Source organism: Gopherus evgoodei, chromosome 1 (assembly GCF_007399415.2).
Source record: "Gopherus evgoodei ecotype Sinaloan lineage chromosome 1, rGopEvg1_v1.p, whole genome shotgun sequence".
Lineage (NCBI taxonomy): Eukaryota > Metazoa > Chordata > Testudines > Testudinidae > Gopherus > Gopherus evgoodei.
In genome coordinates this window covers 190,595,103-190,612,509 of record NC_044322.1, presented here as the reverse complement: position 1 = coordinate 190,612,509, position 17,407 = coordinate 190,595,103, and the positions used below count along the sequence as shown (strand labels likewise).

Here is a 17,407-nt window from a genome sequence, read left to right as displayed (position 1 = left end):
TTTAACCAGCACTAAATTCACTTTAAAAAATGCTTAAAAAGCATATCATTGGAAGTTGTGTAAATTAAACATACACCGTTTGAATTGGGACCTTTTCCTGAAAAATAAATACAGGCTTATAGTTCTAACATGCAATGTTTTTATGTTGCAATGTTTAGGTTAAGTTTATGCAATTTCCTATTTGTAACAGAACAGGAATTGGCTGATCTGTTGGGGTGGACACCTGACAAACATTTTTAGTAACAAATTTGCATGGAGGGTCTCACGTGGCTTTGAGTGGCTGGTACTTCAAAGCCTTGAATACTTTAGCTTTCTGACAGCAGTGTATCAGAGGTCAATCTTTTCCGTAGTACATAGTGGAAAAGTGGCTTTAATTTCTTTGCTTGTCACTTGAATGCACAGAGCTGGCTCAGCTCACAGACTGACCATTATCAGGCAGAGATTGCATAGCCCTCAACAAGAGTTAGCCAGACAAAGAAAGGGTCCTGTTCATGGAGAGACTATATGAGCTAGACAGGAAGCTTGGCCCAGCTCACAGCTAGACTGTGATATCTGAAGAGAGTACTAGTCTAGCCCACAGAAAGACAAAGAGCTGGCTCAGTGCAGAGATGGACTGTGTTATCTGCAGAGAGGGCTGGTTGTTCCCATAGACAGACCAGGTAGGATGGAAAGAGATCTTGCCCGGCTTATAGCTAGACTATTCTATCAAGGCCCAAGCCCAGCCTCTGGAAAGAAACCTAGACTAATTCACTAACAATGTTATCTGGACAGAGGGATGGCTGAGCCCTGAGGGGAGCAGATTATCTGGACAGAGGGATGGACCAGCCCATGGAAAGACTGTACTGCATATTTGTTATTTTTACCAAGTGGGTAAAAATGTGAGTTAAAAAGAGAACTAGCAGTTGGCAGTGTTCCCTCAACCTCATTATGCAAGGACTTTGGAACCCCAACTTCCTTGCGGAGCAAGAAGAACAGCCCTTCTCCTTTCTCGAAGAAATATTTGAGGAAGAGAGAGAAGCCCAGAAGATTTATTTCCAATGAGCTGTTGATCTGAACTGGCTGGGGTTGAGGGTGCTAATGAGGCACCAAACTACAGCCTCCTCTTCCTCACCAGCAGCCGCACACCATACAACATAAACACTAACCCAGGAACCTATCCTTGCAACAAAGCCCGATGCCAGCTCTGTCCACATATCGATTCAAGTGACACCATCATAGGACCTAATCACATCAGCCACGCCATCAGGTGTTCATTCACCTGCACATCTACCAACATGATATATGCCATCATGTGTCAGCAATGCCCCTCTGCCATGTACATTGGCCAAACCGGACAGTCTCTAAGCAAAAGAATAAATGGACACAAATCTGACATCAGGAATCATAACATTCAAAAACCAGTGGGAGAACACTTCAACCTCTCTAACCACTCAGTGACAGACTTGAAGGTGGCAGTTTTGCAACAAAAAAACTTCAAAAACAGACTCCAGATTGCTGAACTCGAGTTAATATGCAAATTGGACACAATTAACTCAGGCCTTAATAGAGACTGGGAATGGCTGGGTCATTACAGTAATTGAATCTATTTCCCTATGTTAAGTTCTCCTCACACCTTCTATGGCTCATCTTAATTATCACTTCAAAAGTTTTTTTTCCCCTGCTGACGATAGCTCATCTCACTTGATTAGACTCTTCCTGTTGGTATGTATACTTCCATCTTTTCATGTTCTCTGTATGTATAAATATCTCCTGTCTGGGTGTTCCATTCTGTGCATCTGAAGAAGTGAGCTGTAGCTCACGAAAGCTCATGCTGAAATAAATTTGTTAGTCTCTAAGGTGCCACAAGTACTCCTGTTCTTTTTGCGGATATAGACTAACATGGCTGCTACTCTGAAACCTCCTCTTCCTGATATTGGGACTATTGCCATTGCTTTGTGATACTTTCAGCAAACAAACCGTCAGTAGGCTCACAGGGTGATTGTCGTTACCCACTGAGTGCCCAAAGTGGCTGCTCATTAAGTGTCTTCCCTAAGGCCAAAGTTCAGGATATTTTCCCAGCGTTCTTCAGTCCAGTATACCTTGTCCAATACAGGACACTCAGCACTGTGAAAGTATGAACCCCACTGAGTCCAGTGCACCAAACTGGTACATTCTGGAAGCACTGTTCAGCCTGGTAAACCCTATTAAGTTCAGCACGTCCAGCAAGTACTGTTCAGCCTGGTACACTCTGTTCAATCGGTAAACTGTATTCAGCAATCTCGCATCCAGGGAAGATTCTACAGGCTCAGTCCATTAAATTAACTTCTGCAATTCAAACTACTAAAGCTGAAAGAATAGCACCCTCTTGTGACTAGTAGGGGGGAAGCAGAATGAACATTTAAAGTTTAAAGTAAGATAAACATTCAAAGAAACCTCTAGATGGTTGTTGAAACTGTCATGCCAGGAGGACGCTCCAACACTGCCTTTTCCAGTTATTCCTCCTTTTTAAAGAATGATATAATTAATAATAGCTGCAGATTTTTATTGCACCATGGAAGATCCATTTTCAGGATTCATAATGGCATTGGTAGCTTGTGAGAGCAATAGGATCCAACAGGATCAGACGGCTAGGCACAAAACAATCCCTAGAAGTGTGTGTAAAATACATAATTTACTTTACACACTTCTACTCCTGGGATAGTAGTGAAAGGTTCTTTCAAAAATACGGCTGTAGACTGTTTTCAATGGCACTTATTGCCAGACTGGCCCAGCACTTTTGTAACCAAACACCATGAATAATTGTTATTTGTTGACACTACACTTTTGGTCTAATAATTGAAGTAATGAAACATAGTAGGCCTCCTTGTTCTCCTCCTTGTATCGCCATTGTTTACCTTTTCCCTTCCTTTGCCCCATTTGTTCCATCTACTGTATCTTAGATTTTTTCTTCTGTTTTCTTCAGCTGTCTGGTTTCCCTCATCTAATTTGTCTATAATATTTAATTGCTAACTCCCTCTTTCCTTCTTTCACTTACATTTCTCTCTTTCCCCTCCCTCTCTTTTTTTCCCCTTTCCTCGTTCCACTGGTCTTCATTACTCCCTATCATTTCTTTCCTGTCCCAGTCACTCTCTCTCCTGTTCACTAACATTCTCTCCTCTTAGGCCCTTCTTTGTCCCCAATAACATTCCCTCACAAACTCCTCCAGCTGTACTCTCCCGCCCATCAAGGCAGTGGAAGGGTGGCAAGGGAGTAATTAACTATTGTAGGTTCTTAGAGGACAGGATCACAGCAAGGATTAACAGAAGCAGACTCCTTCTGTGTGAGGGGGTAGTGGTATAAAATATACACACCATTGTATATGTATAATCAGTCAAATCTCAAAAAAGAAAAGAATTGTTATTGTCTATCTTCCTCCATCCTTTATGGGGGCACACTTTTTTCAGTACTTCCTTCTCCCCCCCCCCCATCATCCATGCGGTCTTTTCCCCTTCAAAGTTTCCCTCCCTTTCTAAATATATCTTTCTGTCAATTGCTATTCTGTCTCCTTTCCTCTCATCTCCAGCTCCCTTTCCTCCCTATTTTCTCCTTAGCCCCTTGCCCTGAAACTTAGCTTCCCCTACACCTTAAACAAAGGGACTTGTGTGGCTCTCCCACCATTTTGGTGGGACCCCTAACAGCTGCTTGTGCAGCTAGAGTTGTTTCTTCTCTCAGTTCAGCTCCATACTCAATAGCTGTTCTCCTATGCTTTGGAGGGTTAGGGGACAGCACCAGCAGAATTTTGTAATCTGTCTCCCACAGGTGTCTCTCTCCCTCACGAAGCCAAGTAGGACAAAATAGTAAGTGAGAATCTTTATTCTGCCTGCCTGAAACCACAGGATTGTAGTAAACAGACTGCCAAGAATGTGGTAAAGTCCAAGGATCTGGTAAATTATCCACCAGTTGAAGTATTTAAATCAAGACTGGATGTCTTTTGCTAACAGCGGTGACCTAGTTCAAGTCCAAGTTTTTAGGACAGATGAAAGATTCACAGGGTGAAATTCTATGGCCTATGTGATAGAGGAGTTCAGGACAGATTATCACAATTGTCTCTTCTGGATTTAAAATCTATGAAACAAAGTGTGTTGGGGGCCTTCTGGGAGCAGCTATCTATCTAATTTAGGGTTTTATGCTGCCACCCATCACTGTAGTATTTCAGCACCTTCCATGTAAAATCAACAGCAACAGCAGAGTCTCTAGTGAACTTCATCGATTTTCTTGCACTTCATCCCTTTTTGGAGTCAGAATTCTGCTTGGGGGTAGTTTGGTTTTGGGGGGTAGTTGGTAGGAGTTTACAAATAGAAACAGAGAGTCATGTTGTGAGCATCTTTTATGGTGGAAAGGCTTTCTCAAAGCAGGTTTTGCAACGTTTCCTAAAAATGGTCTGATTCTGAATTCACCTGATCTTCTCTAGACGTTTTCTCTGTAGCCAGATCCCGTCAACTGAGAATGCTCTGTCCCCAGCTCTCACCTGCTTCATTCATGGTTTTGTGATCTGCATTGTTGTAAAGGAGTGCAGCTGTCACAGTAGTTCACAGAGCAAATTCAGTCTTTTACATAGCTGGGTTTGAACTATTAATTGATCTATTAAATGCCAACTGGGACTTGAATAGAGAGGAGAGAGGGAGGGAGTGTTCTGTTCTGTACTCAGATTACTCGGCCTACCTGTTTCAATGGTATGTTTGTACTGCAATTACAAGGTGCGAGTGCAGCTCAGCTAAACAAACCCCAGCTAGCTTTAATCTAGCTAGCCCAGGTCCCAAACAGTGAAGCCAAGAAACCTGGATAATCACCCATGGGGCTAGCACATGCTGAAGCATGCATTGCTGCAGCTTCACTGCTCTGGGACCCAAGCTAGCTTGATTAATACTAGCTTTGGTATGTCTAATCAAGCTGCAATCACCCATTTGACTGTAATGTAGATATAACTAGAGTAGGAAGGTAGACTTCTCTCCAGGCTTTCAGAAAAAGTCAGGGAAAACAAGACTTGGCATTCCTGATATGTAATGCTGATTTTTAAAAAAGGCTCCAGAGATGATCCCACAATTACAGGCCAGTAAGCCTAAATTCACTACCATGTACATTGGTTGAAACTATAGTAAAGAACAGAATTATCAGACACATAGATAAACATGATATGTTGGGGAAGAGTCAATGTCTTTTGTAAAGGGAAATCATCCCTCACCAATCTATTAGAATTCCTTGAGGGGGACCAACAAACTTGTGGACAATAGAGTTATTGAGTATACCTGGACTTTCAGAAAGCTTTTGACAAGGTCCCTCACCAAATGCTCTTAAACAAAGTAGGCAGTCTTGGAATAAGAAGAAAGGCCCTCTCACTGATCACTAACTGGTTAAAAGATAGGAAACAAAGAGGAGAAATAAATGGTCAGTTTTCATAATGGAGAGAGGTAAATAGCGAAGTCTCCCAAGGATCTGTATTGGGACGAGTGCTGTCCAACAGATTCATAAATGATCTACAAAGGAAGTAAACATTGAGGTGACAAAGTCTGCAGGTGATACAAGAATATTCAAGATTGCAGTCAGCTTTGGACTGAACTATGAGTTATCAAGGGCTCTCACTAAACTGAAAGCAGCAAAGAATCCTGTGGCACCTTATAGACTAACAGACGTTTTGGAGCATGAGCTTTCGTGGGTGAATACCCACTTCCTCAGATGCATGTGAGATGCATGTGATCACTAAACTGAGTTACTGGGAACAAAATGCCATATTACATTTAATGTTGATAAATCCCAACTACGCGTACAGACTGATGGGCTCCATCATCTAAATTAGCTGTTACCACTCAAGAAGGAGAGCTTGCAGTCACTGTTCTCCGAAAACTCCGCTCAGTGCGCAGCAGCCATCAGAAAAGCGAGCAGGCTGTTAGGGACCATTAGGACAGGAACAGACCATACAACAGAACATAGCATAATGCCGCTCTATAAAGCCATGGTATCCAGGGGGCAGCCCGACCCCCTGCTGGGACGCCACCCTGGCAATAGCCGTGCAAAGCAGTCTAGCGGGGGCAGGGTGCTTGGGACAAACCCGGGGCGCTTGCAAGGGGGACCTGGGCACCAAGCGCCCCCTGTTGCCTGGGCCCGGGTGCTGCAAGGACAGGGAAGAAGGAACCGCACCAGCTCGCGCGCGCCGCCGCCCGGGGAGCCAGTGGCCTCCTCGTCGCACAGCTGCCCCTCTTCTGCCACGTGACCAGTTTGTTTATGTTTTACCTAATCAGTCGCTAGGTTTGTGAGTGCCACTCACTCCGCCCCAATCCGCTTTAATCCCGCCTCCGCCCGCCCAGTGCGAGTTGTTATTGGAGGAGATTGGCTGACATTTGAGTGACTTCCGCCGCACAGAGCTGGTGCGAGAATCGGTTATGTTTACAACCGACGGACTTCGTGCCCATTCGCCCCGCCCCCGGGCAGAGCTCATTGGCGGATATGAGAGGGAGGCGTGCTCCCATTGGCTGAGAGCAGAATGACCACGCCCCACTGAGGTGGGTTTCCCACACCGTTGGGCCTCCAACGGGCCCTCATTGGTGGAGACGGCCGGGTGGTGGGTGCCCATTGGCAGAGAGTGGTGTGGCCCCACCCCCTCAGGAGGAAACCGCTTGGCCACCAGCTGCGAGCAGGGTTAGTTAGGATCTTAGATAGTCACAATGCGGCTGCTGCTCCTGCTCTGGGCGCTGCTGGCCGGCGAGGGGGCCGGGATCCCGCCGCACGAGGACGCGGCGCGCGTGGCCCGCTACGTGGTTCACCAGTGCGACTGGGGCGCGCTGGCCACGCTGTCCGCGCGCGAGCCGCTGCGGGGCCGCCCCTTCGCCAACGTCTTCTCGCTGAGCGACGGGCCGCCCGGGCCCCGCGGCAGCGGCGTCCCCTACCTCTACCTCACCGCGCTGGAGGTGTCCGTGCAGGACCTGCAGGTGAGCGCGGGGACCCGCCGCCCCGGCTGGAGGAGGTGGGTGGCACCCGGCCCGCAGGAATGGGGCTGGGCGCGGCGGGCGATCGCTGACCCCAGTCCGTGGAGGCGGGTTCGTGTCCGTGTTACTGAACCTTCCCCCTCGCGGCGGGGCCGGCTGCCCCCCTCCTTCTCCTCCTCTCCCTCCCCCTCGCGGCGGGGCCGGCTGCCGCCCTCCTTCTCCTCCTCCCCCTCCCCCTCGCGGCGGGGCCGGCTGCCCCTCTCCTTCTCCTCCCCCCCCCCCTCGCGGCGGGGCCGGCTGCCTTTTCCGCGCGCTCCGGTGCCCCTCAGTGAGTGAGTGCAATGACCGAGCTCATCTAGGCCGGTGTGTCTCTTCTACCCCGCTCAGAGGGGATAAAGTTTGATCTAGCTGCAGAGGGGACTGGGTTTGCTATTCCAGGCTACAGGGGAGCTGCTGCTGAGTATGCCCTTCCTCCCCCATTTGTGAGTGGTGTTATGCCCCTGCTGCGATATCCTGTGTACCCATGGCACACATGCCAGTTGTGATACACATGAGAGCTTTGCTCACACTGAACGGGTCTCAAGCATGCCAAGATTGCCAATTGCCTTTGAACAGTAAAGGAAGTGTATATTGAGATCTGTCTTAATTTGGATGTTACTAGCACACATCCTTGCCCAACAAGTTCCATAATTGGTGATAATAAGCAAGTTAATACTCCATCTTATGGTATGTGGACATGGCAAGAGTCATCACTCCTGTATTGCAGTGATCCTTTGCTTAGCATCCTTGCAAAAGCTGCAAATGTTAATGTGTAAAAATTTGAAATAAAAGTAGGGATATTGGCATATGAATTAGACTGTTTTTTCAAGTATCTGAGCTAACTTCCTTACCTACTTGCTGCTAATATATTTGTAGTATGTAATATTTTGTTCAGGAGTTGGAACATTCTTTCCTCTGTGACTACTATGACTTGAGTGCTGATTAAAATAGCCGTTTTGGAATACAACACCTGGAAATATCAGAAGCATAATAAAGTGAAGACAGTGAAGCTGCTTAATGTACAGAAGAGGACTGGTGACTAAAAATAATATAGCACTTGACAAGCAAAGCATCAAGCATTCTGCCCTGGTGATTCTGTAGATCTTAACGTATCAGTGTAGAATGTTACAAGCAGCCAGGAAAGTAATCTCTAGGCAAGTCTCCTCAAACATGTCATGGTCATCTATGACAAAAATGCACCAATAGATGAAACTACTGAAGCTCTAAGAGGGGGCACTGAATAAAGAAGCAGAGGACTTCAAAAAGGGGAGGGTAGGCACCAAATGAGCCACAAAGGACTTGAGCTGAAAAATTGGCAGGGTGTGTCTATACTAAAGGAAGACAGAAATAAAAAAACAAGGCAGTTAATCTGAGCCCAGATTGGCTTACTTGGGCTTGCACTATGAGGCTAAAAATATCAATGTGGATATTACTGCTTGGTCTGGAGCAGTGGTGGGCAGGTAGTGGGCAGCATGCGGCCCATCAGGTTAAGCTGATTGCGGGCCGCAAGATATTTTTCTGACATTGATCGTTCCCCGGCACTGCCCCCCGCAGCTCTGAGTTTCGAGACCCTCTTGGCTTAGGTGATAGCCACTAAGAATGCGACCTTATATGAGAGAGATAGTAGAGAGCACAAGGGTGGCCGTGGTTCGCCTTTCCTAGCCAGTGGGAGCTGTGGGAAGCGGCTGGCGGACTGATGGGCCGCAGGTTGCCCACCACAGTTCTGGAGCCTGGGCGCAGCGATCCTCTCATGGGTTTGAGATCCCAAATGGGAACATACACACTGCTATTTTTAGCCCTGTTCCATGAGTCCAAGTGAGTTGGCGTGATTCAGTGTCTTTTGCAGTGTAAATGTACCTGAAGAGCTTAAAAGATACTCAGACCAAATACTTATTAAATTCATTTATAGTTGAAGCAAAAGGCATATGAGAGCAGTCAGAGTGGCAACCATTGAAAGTCCATAATAAGCTCCTGCTAAACTTCTTTTCTTGGTTTGGTGAAGAATGAACTAACTAGACTGATTTAGCGCACTTAAGGCAATAGCAGCAGTTGGTTGTATGTACAATGCAGTAGAGGAGTGGATGGGAGAGGCTTTCTGCACTATTTACAGAAGTAGTAGCAGTGACTAATTTTAAAAGTAATAGAAGTGTGTCATGATTCCCACTGGGAGCATGAGATCCAGAAATGATGAACCAATAGCGATGGTATCGTTTGAAGAAATTATTAAACTATGTAATACTCGGGATGATGCTACTTATTTTTACATGTCTGCACACACACAAGTCCCTGTAGAAGAGTGTAGTCTAAACAACACAGATTTGGAGAAGAATCCAATACATCCTTTCCCCTCTCCTGTTTTCTTTGTAAAGAGAACTAAAACTTGGGCAAAACAAGCATGAAGTTTTGTTTTAGCCTTTTTCCATATAACTAATGCCAATTTGCCTCTTGAATTATCTGTCTGTAATCCTCACCTGGTATGTTGAATGCTTTGTAGTTACCATTTTTCCCTTTTAATTTCTATTTGTAATATTTCATTTATGAAACTGGCTGTCTTAAGAAATATGGAGGTTTGCTCAAACACTGCATGTTATGACCCCTGCCTAACTGTTTTGACACTGTCATAGATTGTAACTGGTTCAGTGGGCTCTTTCCAATCAGAAAGCTCCCCCACAGACATCGTGTGCTCTTATCTGTATTCTACTGTTGCAGCACAGAGGTCAACTGTTTAGTTCACCATCACATAGAGACCTGTGCCAGCAGATAACACCAAATAACTATGACTCAGCTCTTTTTGGAGTTGAGTAACTTGAGCATCTGCATGGTCATAGTCTCGTGATGGCTGTAGTTCCATAAATGCAGTGGGAACTTTGTATAGTGCTTAGGTCACTTTTTTTTTTTTTGCTGAAATAAGCTATTCTAATAGAATTTCCCAGATGCACATTGAACTCTTAGTTGTGTTTGGGGAGAGGTGTGAAATATAATGTCAAATGATATTAAATCTAGTGTTTTGAAAGGAGACTTCAGGTTCTGAAAGCAAAGAAATGCACAAGAAAATTGGAAACTTAGGCAGCCCTACATAAAGTTTTATGCAAATATTCTTCCTTCTCTAGGCAAAAGCTCTACAGATCTTTGCAGTTACAAAACTAAATTCATTTGGGGCCTAATTTATATATGAAGCTTGTCCTCAGGAGGTAAAAGCCTTAATAATCTCTACTTTATCTGTTGGAGGACCAGAACTTACTTAAATTTTGCGCTTCTCTGAAGTCCGTTACTGCTAACCTGGTAAACTGAAACCAAGCTGAGAGGAATGAGGCATATCTTCTATTATTGGTTAAGCAGACTTGTAAACAGACATGAGTCCTCCTCAGTTGGATCTGCACTGATGGACTCTTGCCCCTATGTGAAACCCCATTCATGTGATTTCACTATAACATTGGGGGGAGGGTGTTATAGTCTTATAAATATTGAAAATGAAGAATGTTCACTCCATGATGGGAATGCAGTTCTTTGAAATATTCCTCTTCTCCTCCCCCCCCCCCCCGCCTTTGGAGGCATAACATGGGTTGAATTGTTTGTTTCCTGACATACACTTAGGGTCTAACCACACTAGGGGGTCTTTGCACTGATATAGATGCATTGCTCCATTTTAAAGCGGGGCTTGCATTAGTGTAATGTATCTTGGTTTCAGATGCAACATACCTATACCAGGAATTTGCATCCACGTAGCTGATGTGGTCAGGACCCCATAACCTGTGTCTTAAATGCATACTGACTTTTACCGCATCCACATCTAGCTTTGGAAGAATAACTGATTTTCCTGATCTGGATTCTTACTACAAAAGCTTCTATTTAAATTTCTTGATGTTTTCAACAAATTAATTTGTTGTAAAATTTAAAAAAATCTCCATGCATGTATTGACAACCACTAAGTGTGACAAGTTATAGTTAAGGCATTCTCATCATGTCAGCTTTTGGGCCTTTCTAATTTATTCTTGGACACACACCTGTCATGCTTATTTTCAAGTATTTTTTAAATTAGGTAGTAAGTCTTTCAGATATGTTTGTGCTACCAGAGTGGAGTTGAGTGCTTTTTATTTTAAACAGTTGAAGTTGCTTTTAAGTAGATTTTTACACTCCTGACTTAAACTGGATTTTTAAAACTAGCTTCAAAGGTCGATGGAGTTGAGGATATATAGATCATACATTAAATTCAAGTGTTAATGAGGCCCATTTTTTTTTGAGGCCTCCAGTTGTACATTAGACAAATTTTGCTGTTAGAACCTTCTAAACTGTGTGGTCTTCCAGACCTATTCAGAGGCCATCTATCTAGGGTTTCAAATTAAGTAGTTTTAGAAGAATACTATAACTAGAATAAGAAGGTGGAGACAAATGTTGGTAAGTTTCTTCTCACTAAGCATTTTGGGTACTACCTGGAACTTAATTTGAAAATACCTTTTGTGATAATCATTCAGGGATGGGTATTTACCAGAGGTGTTTTTACTAGATAGAATCAAGATTTTTACAACCCCAGGAAAAACTAGTTAGTTCCAGTTTAAGGCACTTAACAAAACCAAAAAACTGTTTCAAATGCACACCATAGTACATGTAGTTTTAGTTACATATTCAAATTGCGGTTACATAAGACAATAGACTTGTAGATTAATTTAGGATTGTACAAATGAAAAGTAAACTGCAGGGGTATAATATTAACATGTAACTGTAATACTGAACATTGGAATGTCTGTATACATATTAGTTTGACATTTTTCTCAAAGAAACCATACATATCAATACTCATATGTCAGTTTTCAGTATTGCATAAACAAAAGTTGAAAACATTAGTTGATACAAAAACCACCAATAATGCAGAGTTATAGGCTTGAAGCATGATGCATGCAGAGTTGCAGACTACATACGGTCTAGCATTCTGTCGCAGAAGACCAGCTTTGATGTCGAGCCTATTCCTCAATTTTGAATGGATGTTTGAAAAGATGCATTCTGAACTTGCTGGACACTGATGCAATTATTTTAAACCAGGTTTAGGCTGGTATTCACCAGTACCTGACATTTCCTGGGATATTGACAACCCTGCAATCAGTTTATTTTAACACAGTTATGTAATGTTTAGTTTTGGGACAGCTTTGCCAATTACTTACTGCTTGTATTTCAGGTGGATGCAAATGCCTCCCTAACAGTGTCTTTGGCACAGACTCCTTATTGCAAGAAGAGAGGCTATGATCCCCAGAATCCTCTGTGTGCCCACATTATCTTCTCTGGGACTGTTGATAAGGTAAACAACTGAAAGTCTGCACTGAACAGGACAGTATTGTGTAAAAAGCAATACTCCTTAGTGAACAGAGAATAGAAATTTTAATAGCTTCTGTATAGAAGTGTAACATTACATACTTGACAGAAAAGATTCAAACTAATTTAATGATACAGGCTAAGCTCTTTGATGATATAGCAAGCTAGCTCATAGATTGCATTGGTAGATTAATTCACAACTTCTGAGCAATAGTCAAGTATCATTGAGAGTCTCTAGAGAGAATTCTGTAGAGCTACTACAGTGAGGGAAATCTCTAATTTCTGTGGGGTTTATTTTTTAAGAACTAACAAATCTAAGCCAATCTTCTGTCAGTGCAAAATAACTTGATACTATTTTAAGTGCTCAGTCCAGTTTTAAGTGACCAGGCTTCTACCACTTTGCTTGGTTAATAGCTAGTATGAGGCATAAAATTGTAGGCGTTTAAAGATGGAAAAATTATTGCATCATCTGTTGATCTAGCCAGTGCAGTACTGTATTGTTTCCTGCCATTTACAAGTGCTTTTTTTCAGTCTAAGTTAGTTTTAGCAGCCTTCTGTGGGACACTAGACTCTCTTTGTCATTCAGCCTAAAATTTTCCCTTGAGAATCATCTCATTACTGATAATTATTCCCTCTTAGCAATACCCTAAATAATTCCTTACTTGGTGTTTATGCCCTTCAGATATGTGTACATTGTATTTTCCCTATCCCTTAATTCACTGTTCCCACATTTAGCTCTCAATCGTACTTTGTAAATCCGTTCTTCAGTCCTGCATCATTTTTATTACTCATCTGAGCTCCCTCCAGTTTAATATCTTTTTGATAATTAGGTTCCCAAAAGATACAACTGCACCAGGAACATTGCATCAGCCATGTAGGAAGGGTCTACTACAGTAGTGAGCAACCTGCGGCCTGTCAGAGTAATCCAGTAGTGGGAGCTGCGAGAAGCGGTGTTCACCATATCCTTGCGGCCCGTGCTGCTTCCCACAGCTCCTGTTGGCCCGGAACGGCGAACCACGGCCTCTGGGTGCTGTGGGCAGCCATGTCTGTGGATGGTCAATGTAAACAAACTGTCTTGCAGCCCACCAGTGGATTGCCTTGACGGGTGGCCTGTGGGGCACAAGTTGTCCACCACTGGTCTATTGCATCCCTGCTGTATGATATGGTACTGCTGCATGTGCAACCGAAAACCACACTGGTCACTTTTGCTGTTTAGACTGCTTACTGCCACTATTACCCTTAAATATCTATATATAAGTGTTAGGCTGGGTAGCAAAATATCTCATAAACTTTGCTATCTGCAGTTCCAGCCTTTGTTTTTCCTAGTTCAGTTTCTTTCCAGCTTAGGTACTTACACTCTTCAAACACTTAGTTTTAGTTTCCCTTTTTTCTTGTTTATCTGGTCAAGCTATGAAATCTTTAGCCTTTGAGGATACAAGAATAAGGGAGATGGGCCCCCAAAAATATGCATGATAAACATGTATTTAATACACAGTGAATTACTGAACCACTGCAGAACTATTTACAAAAGACGCTACCATCAGGCTGCAGTTTGCATAAATGAATAGCTACTGTTGCTGGTTGCGCTCTCTTCAAACAGGGATTTGACATCTTTTGCCAGAGTCCCTGAGCTTTAAAGGAACTATTATAACTTTCTGATTTTTGCTGAAACTTACTTGTTTATCCAAATAATGAAGCTACCATCCCTGCTCTCTACCCTGTGTTTCCTAAAAGTTGTTTCTGTATCAATATTTAGTTATCCACTTGAGAAGTAGAATTAAACAGGGACTGCATCATTAAGACAGTCACCTCTTTCAGCTCTTGTAGAATGTGCTCTGTAGAGGTGTCATTTCTAAAGCACACTAATGTGTTGTACGTTAATTGCTCCATGTAAACATTGCTGGTGTGCTTTAATGTAGTGCACACGAACAGGGTCTACCTGGACCAATTAATGTGCAATACGTTAGTGTGCTTTAGAAACCACACCCCTGTAAAGTGCAATATCCCAACATGTAGACAAGCCTTCGGCTACCATCACCTAGTCTCATTACAGTGTCTCAAAGATTTACCTCTGACTTTCTCAAACAGTTTCAGTCTGGGGCCAATCTTTATACCCAAGAAAAATTATTATCTCTTCTTAAAGATATTAACTTACTATTCTTTGTCTGAAACTAGCTTTTCTCTTATGGGGGAAAGAACTTCAACTACAGATTAAGTAGTATTTTATTGTGGCCAGAAGAGCAATGGGAATATCAAATATTCTTAATTTCCAAAGAGATCAAACTAGTAAGTAAACAAGTATCAATGATATCCAGTAAACATACTCAAGAATGCTGCTCTTCTTCAGGTGAAAGAAACAGAGTATCATACAATGAAATGTGCAAAGCTTCTATATGCACTCTATTATTTTTTACTCACTATTACCAAATGATTGGTCTCTTCAACAGATAGTCTTTGGCATTAGTTGATATTTTAAAGAAATAATATTGAGTAAATGCAAACTTTCATGGGATTTATTTTTGTCCTCACTTTAAATTGTCATACATCACTCAGGGTGCAGTGCTTTTCTATGGATATTATTTCTCTCATTGGATAATATTTAATTATAAGAGTTACTGCTTGTTAATTTCCAGAGGTGATGCTTAGAATGGTGGATATACCCATGCTACAGTGGAACTCCTGTTGGTACATGTATCTAGCTTTCTGGGGCAAATCTTAATCTGGTGAACCTTCCCTGTCTCTGGGTGGATGTGGAGGTACTATAATTTGGGAGGGAAACTTATTTTTTATCGTGTTAGTAGAATATTCTTATTGGTAGTTGATTTAAAATACTTACATCATTTGTAATATGTTGCTGGTTACTTGTTAGGTGAATGATACAGAAGCTGTCTTTGCAAAGCTAGCATTATTCAGTCGACACCCTGAGATGGCAAGCTGGCCTCGAGATCATAACTGGTTCTTTGCCAAATTCAACATCACCAATATCTGGGTCCTGGACTACTTTGGTGGACTTAAAACTGTGACTCCACAAGAATATTACAATGTCACACCTTAGTAAGTCCCTAAGTTTGTCATATACTTGTCTGTCTCATACTTGGAAACTGCAAACTTAGTCTTTAAACAACCCCATCAGAGATATGAGCTGTGTTGGTGTGGGTTGTTTTTTTTTTTTTTTTTACTTGTTGATATCTTTCCCCCCAAGTGATTTATTAGGTAGATGTTGGTCCCTAGTGTAAAGAAATTGTTATAATATCATGAATATTCCTGTTGATCAATCCCTGAGAGACAAAGCTTTCCCCTTAATAGTTTCCTTCCTTTCACCCTTCAGTATGCACTTCTTGTTATGTGAGCAGGAATTCTACCCACTTGTAATCTTAGCCAGTGGTGTATCTACTAAAAGTTGTGAAATACAAAAGTTTGGGACACTTTCCTTTTTAAGAAGGATCATTATGGACAGTTGTAATTGTACCTCTAACTTAAACATGATTTCCAGGGGGAAGGCTCCTCTGGAAGGAGCACTGAGAGACAGTGCTGTCTCTTTATTAAATGCAGGATGGAAAGATATCTTGTTTGGTGTAATGGTTAAGAACTGTGAGAACACTCAAATGCACTTATGCTACGGTGTGATTCTTATTGTTTGATAGATCATTATACCGGTTGCTGGATTATTCTGAGGCAGAATCCTCAAGAGTCATACACAACGCCTAAACTCTCTTATCAGAATACTGGGGTGTCTACAAATCCTGCTACATACCCTTTGTTTTATGGGACAGAAGGCTGCAGAATGAAGTTTTCTTGATATAACTTTTTTTTTTTTTTTACCTGAAAACATACCTATGCATTCAACTTAATAACTTTTCTTATTTTTACCCTTTTGTAGGTAGAGGAAAATCCTGGATATTATCGACATACAAACTAACTTCCTGGCCTTTCGCCATGCTTTGTTTCAAGGGAGAGTATCTTCTCATTCGCTTCTAGAGCTGAGTTAATATGGAAAAAAAAAAATCACAAATGCGCTCAATTTTTAATGAGCTTGCTTTGTGTATACTCCCACATATTTGTATTCACATCTCACAAACATTTGTGTAATTGAGCTTTACTGGCAAGAATGATCACACAAGTGAATTTGCAAATCTCACGTGAGTATTCCTGTTGAGGAAAATGTGTTAATCAGGGCATAGCCATGGGTGGGCCACACCCAGGCCTACCCAAATCTGAGCCAGTGTGAATCCCCTCCCTCCCCTGTTATAGGGAATGGAGAAGGAAATGGAAAGCCTGTTCTTCCCTCCTGTCTCTAGCTTTTCTGGATTGGCTAGTAACAGCTTCCCTCAACGGGGGGAGGGGTGGGGAGGCTACAAGTAGGGGGAACACAGCTGCCCTGCAGGATCATGTAAAGACACTTTATAGACCCCAGGGATTGGGGAGGGTGGAGTGCTGTGCACCCAGTGGTGGCAGGGATCAGAGCCAGATGGCGTCAGCTACAGAACAGAGAAACAGGCTGCTGCTTCTGCAGTGTGGAGCCCAGCCAAGCTCTCTCATCATTGCCCATCTACCATAAATTGGTACCCAGTCAAATTTCTATTTCTAGCTGTGCTACTGATGTTAATATGTCTGAGCACGAACAGTTTTAAAATATCAATCTGTATGGTTTTAAACAACTATGTCTAATAAATAAGGCTAAGGTTTGGTCATCGGTATTTATAGCAAAAGTTATGGACAAGTCAGGGCCCTGAATTTTTGTTTATTGCCTGTGACCTGTCCCTGACTTTTACTAAAAATACCCCTGAGTAATTCTTAGCTGCTCCTAGGGTGCTGCTGCTCTTGGGGGACTCGGGGCCAAAGGCTGGCCTCTGCTCTGGCAGTGGGAGCTGACTGCCTCTGGCCACCTGTTGCTCTGAGTCCCCCGGGGACTACTCTCCAATGGCCTCTGGGGCCATCCCCGGGGCCGCTGCTCGGATGGCTTTACGGCCAGCCGCACTGGCCGCTGCAGCTGTGGAGGTCATGGAATCATGACCCCCGTGACATTCACAGCCTTACTAATAACTCAGGTTCTGCAGTGTTGCCCGGGGCTGACGACGTCTAGAATATGGAATGGACTATTTGCATCAAGATGGTGAGTGAATTGC

General features: G+C 43.0%; 1 protein-coding gene across 2 annotated transcripts in view; it reads left to right on the top strand.

Annotated features, from left to right (window-relative positions):
* Positions 1-6,662: 6,662 nt before the first annotated feature.
* CREG1 (cellular repressor of E1A stimulated genes 1) overlaps positions 6,663-17,407 on the top strand; it is a 41,143-nt gene continuing 30,398 nt past the window's right edge. The window contains exons 1-4 of one of the 2 annotated variants that reach the window (XM_030581121.1): positions 6,663-6,941; positions 12,148-12,267; positions 15,151-15,335; positions 16,162-17,329. In XM_030581121.1, the coding sequence (XP_030436981.1) occupies positions 6,678-6,941; positions 12,148-12,267; positions 15,151-15,335; position 16,162 (570 nt within the window). In that variant the 5' untranslated portion in view covers positions 6,663-6,677 and the 3' untranslated portion in view covers positions 16,163-17,329. Of the gene's footprint in view, positions 6,942-12,147; positions 12,268-15,150; positions 15,340-16,161; positions 17,330-17,407 lie in introns of both variants that reach the window. The other variant, XM_030581122.1, reaches the window with a different exon arrangement.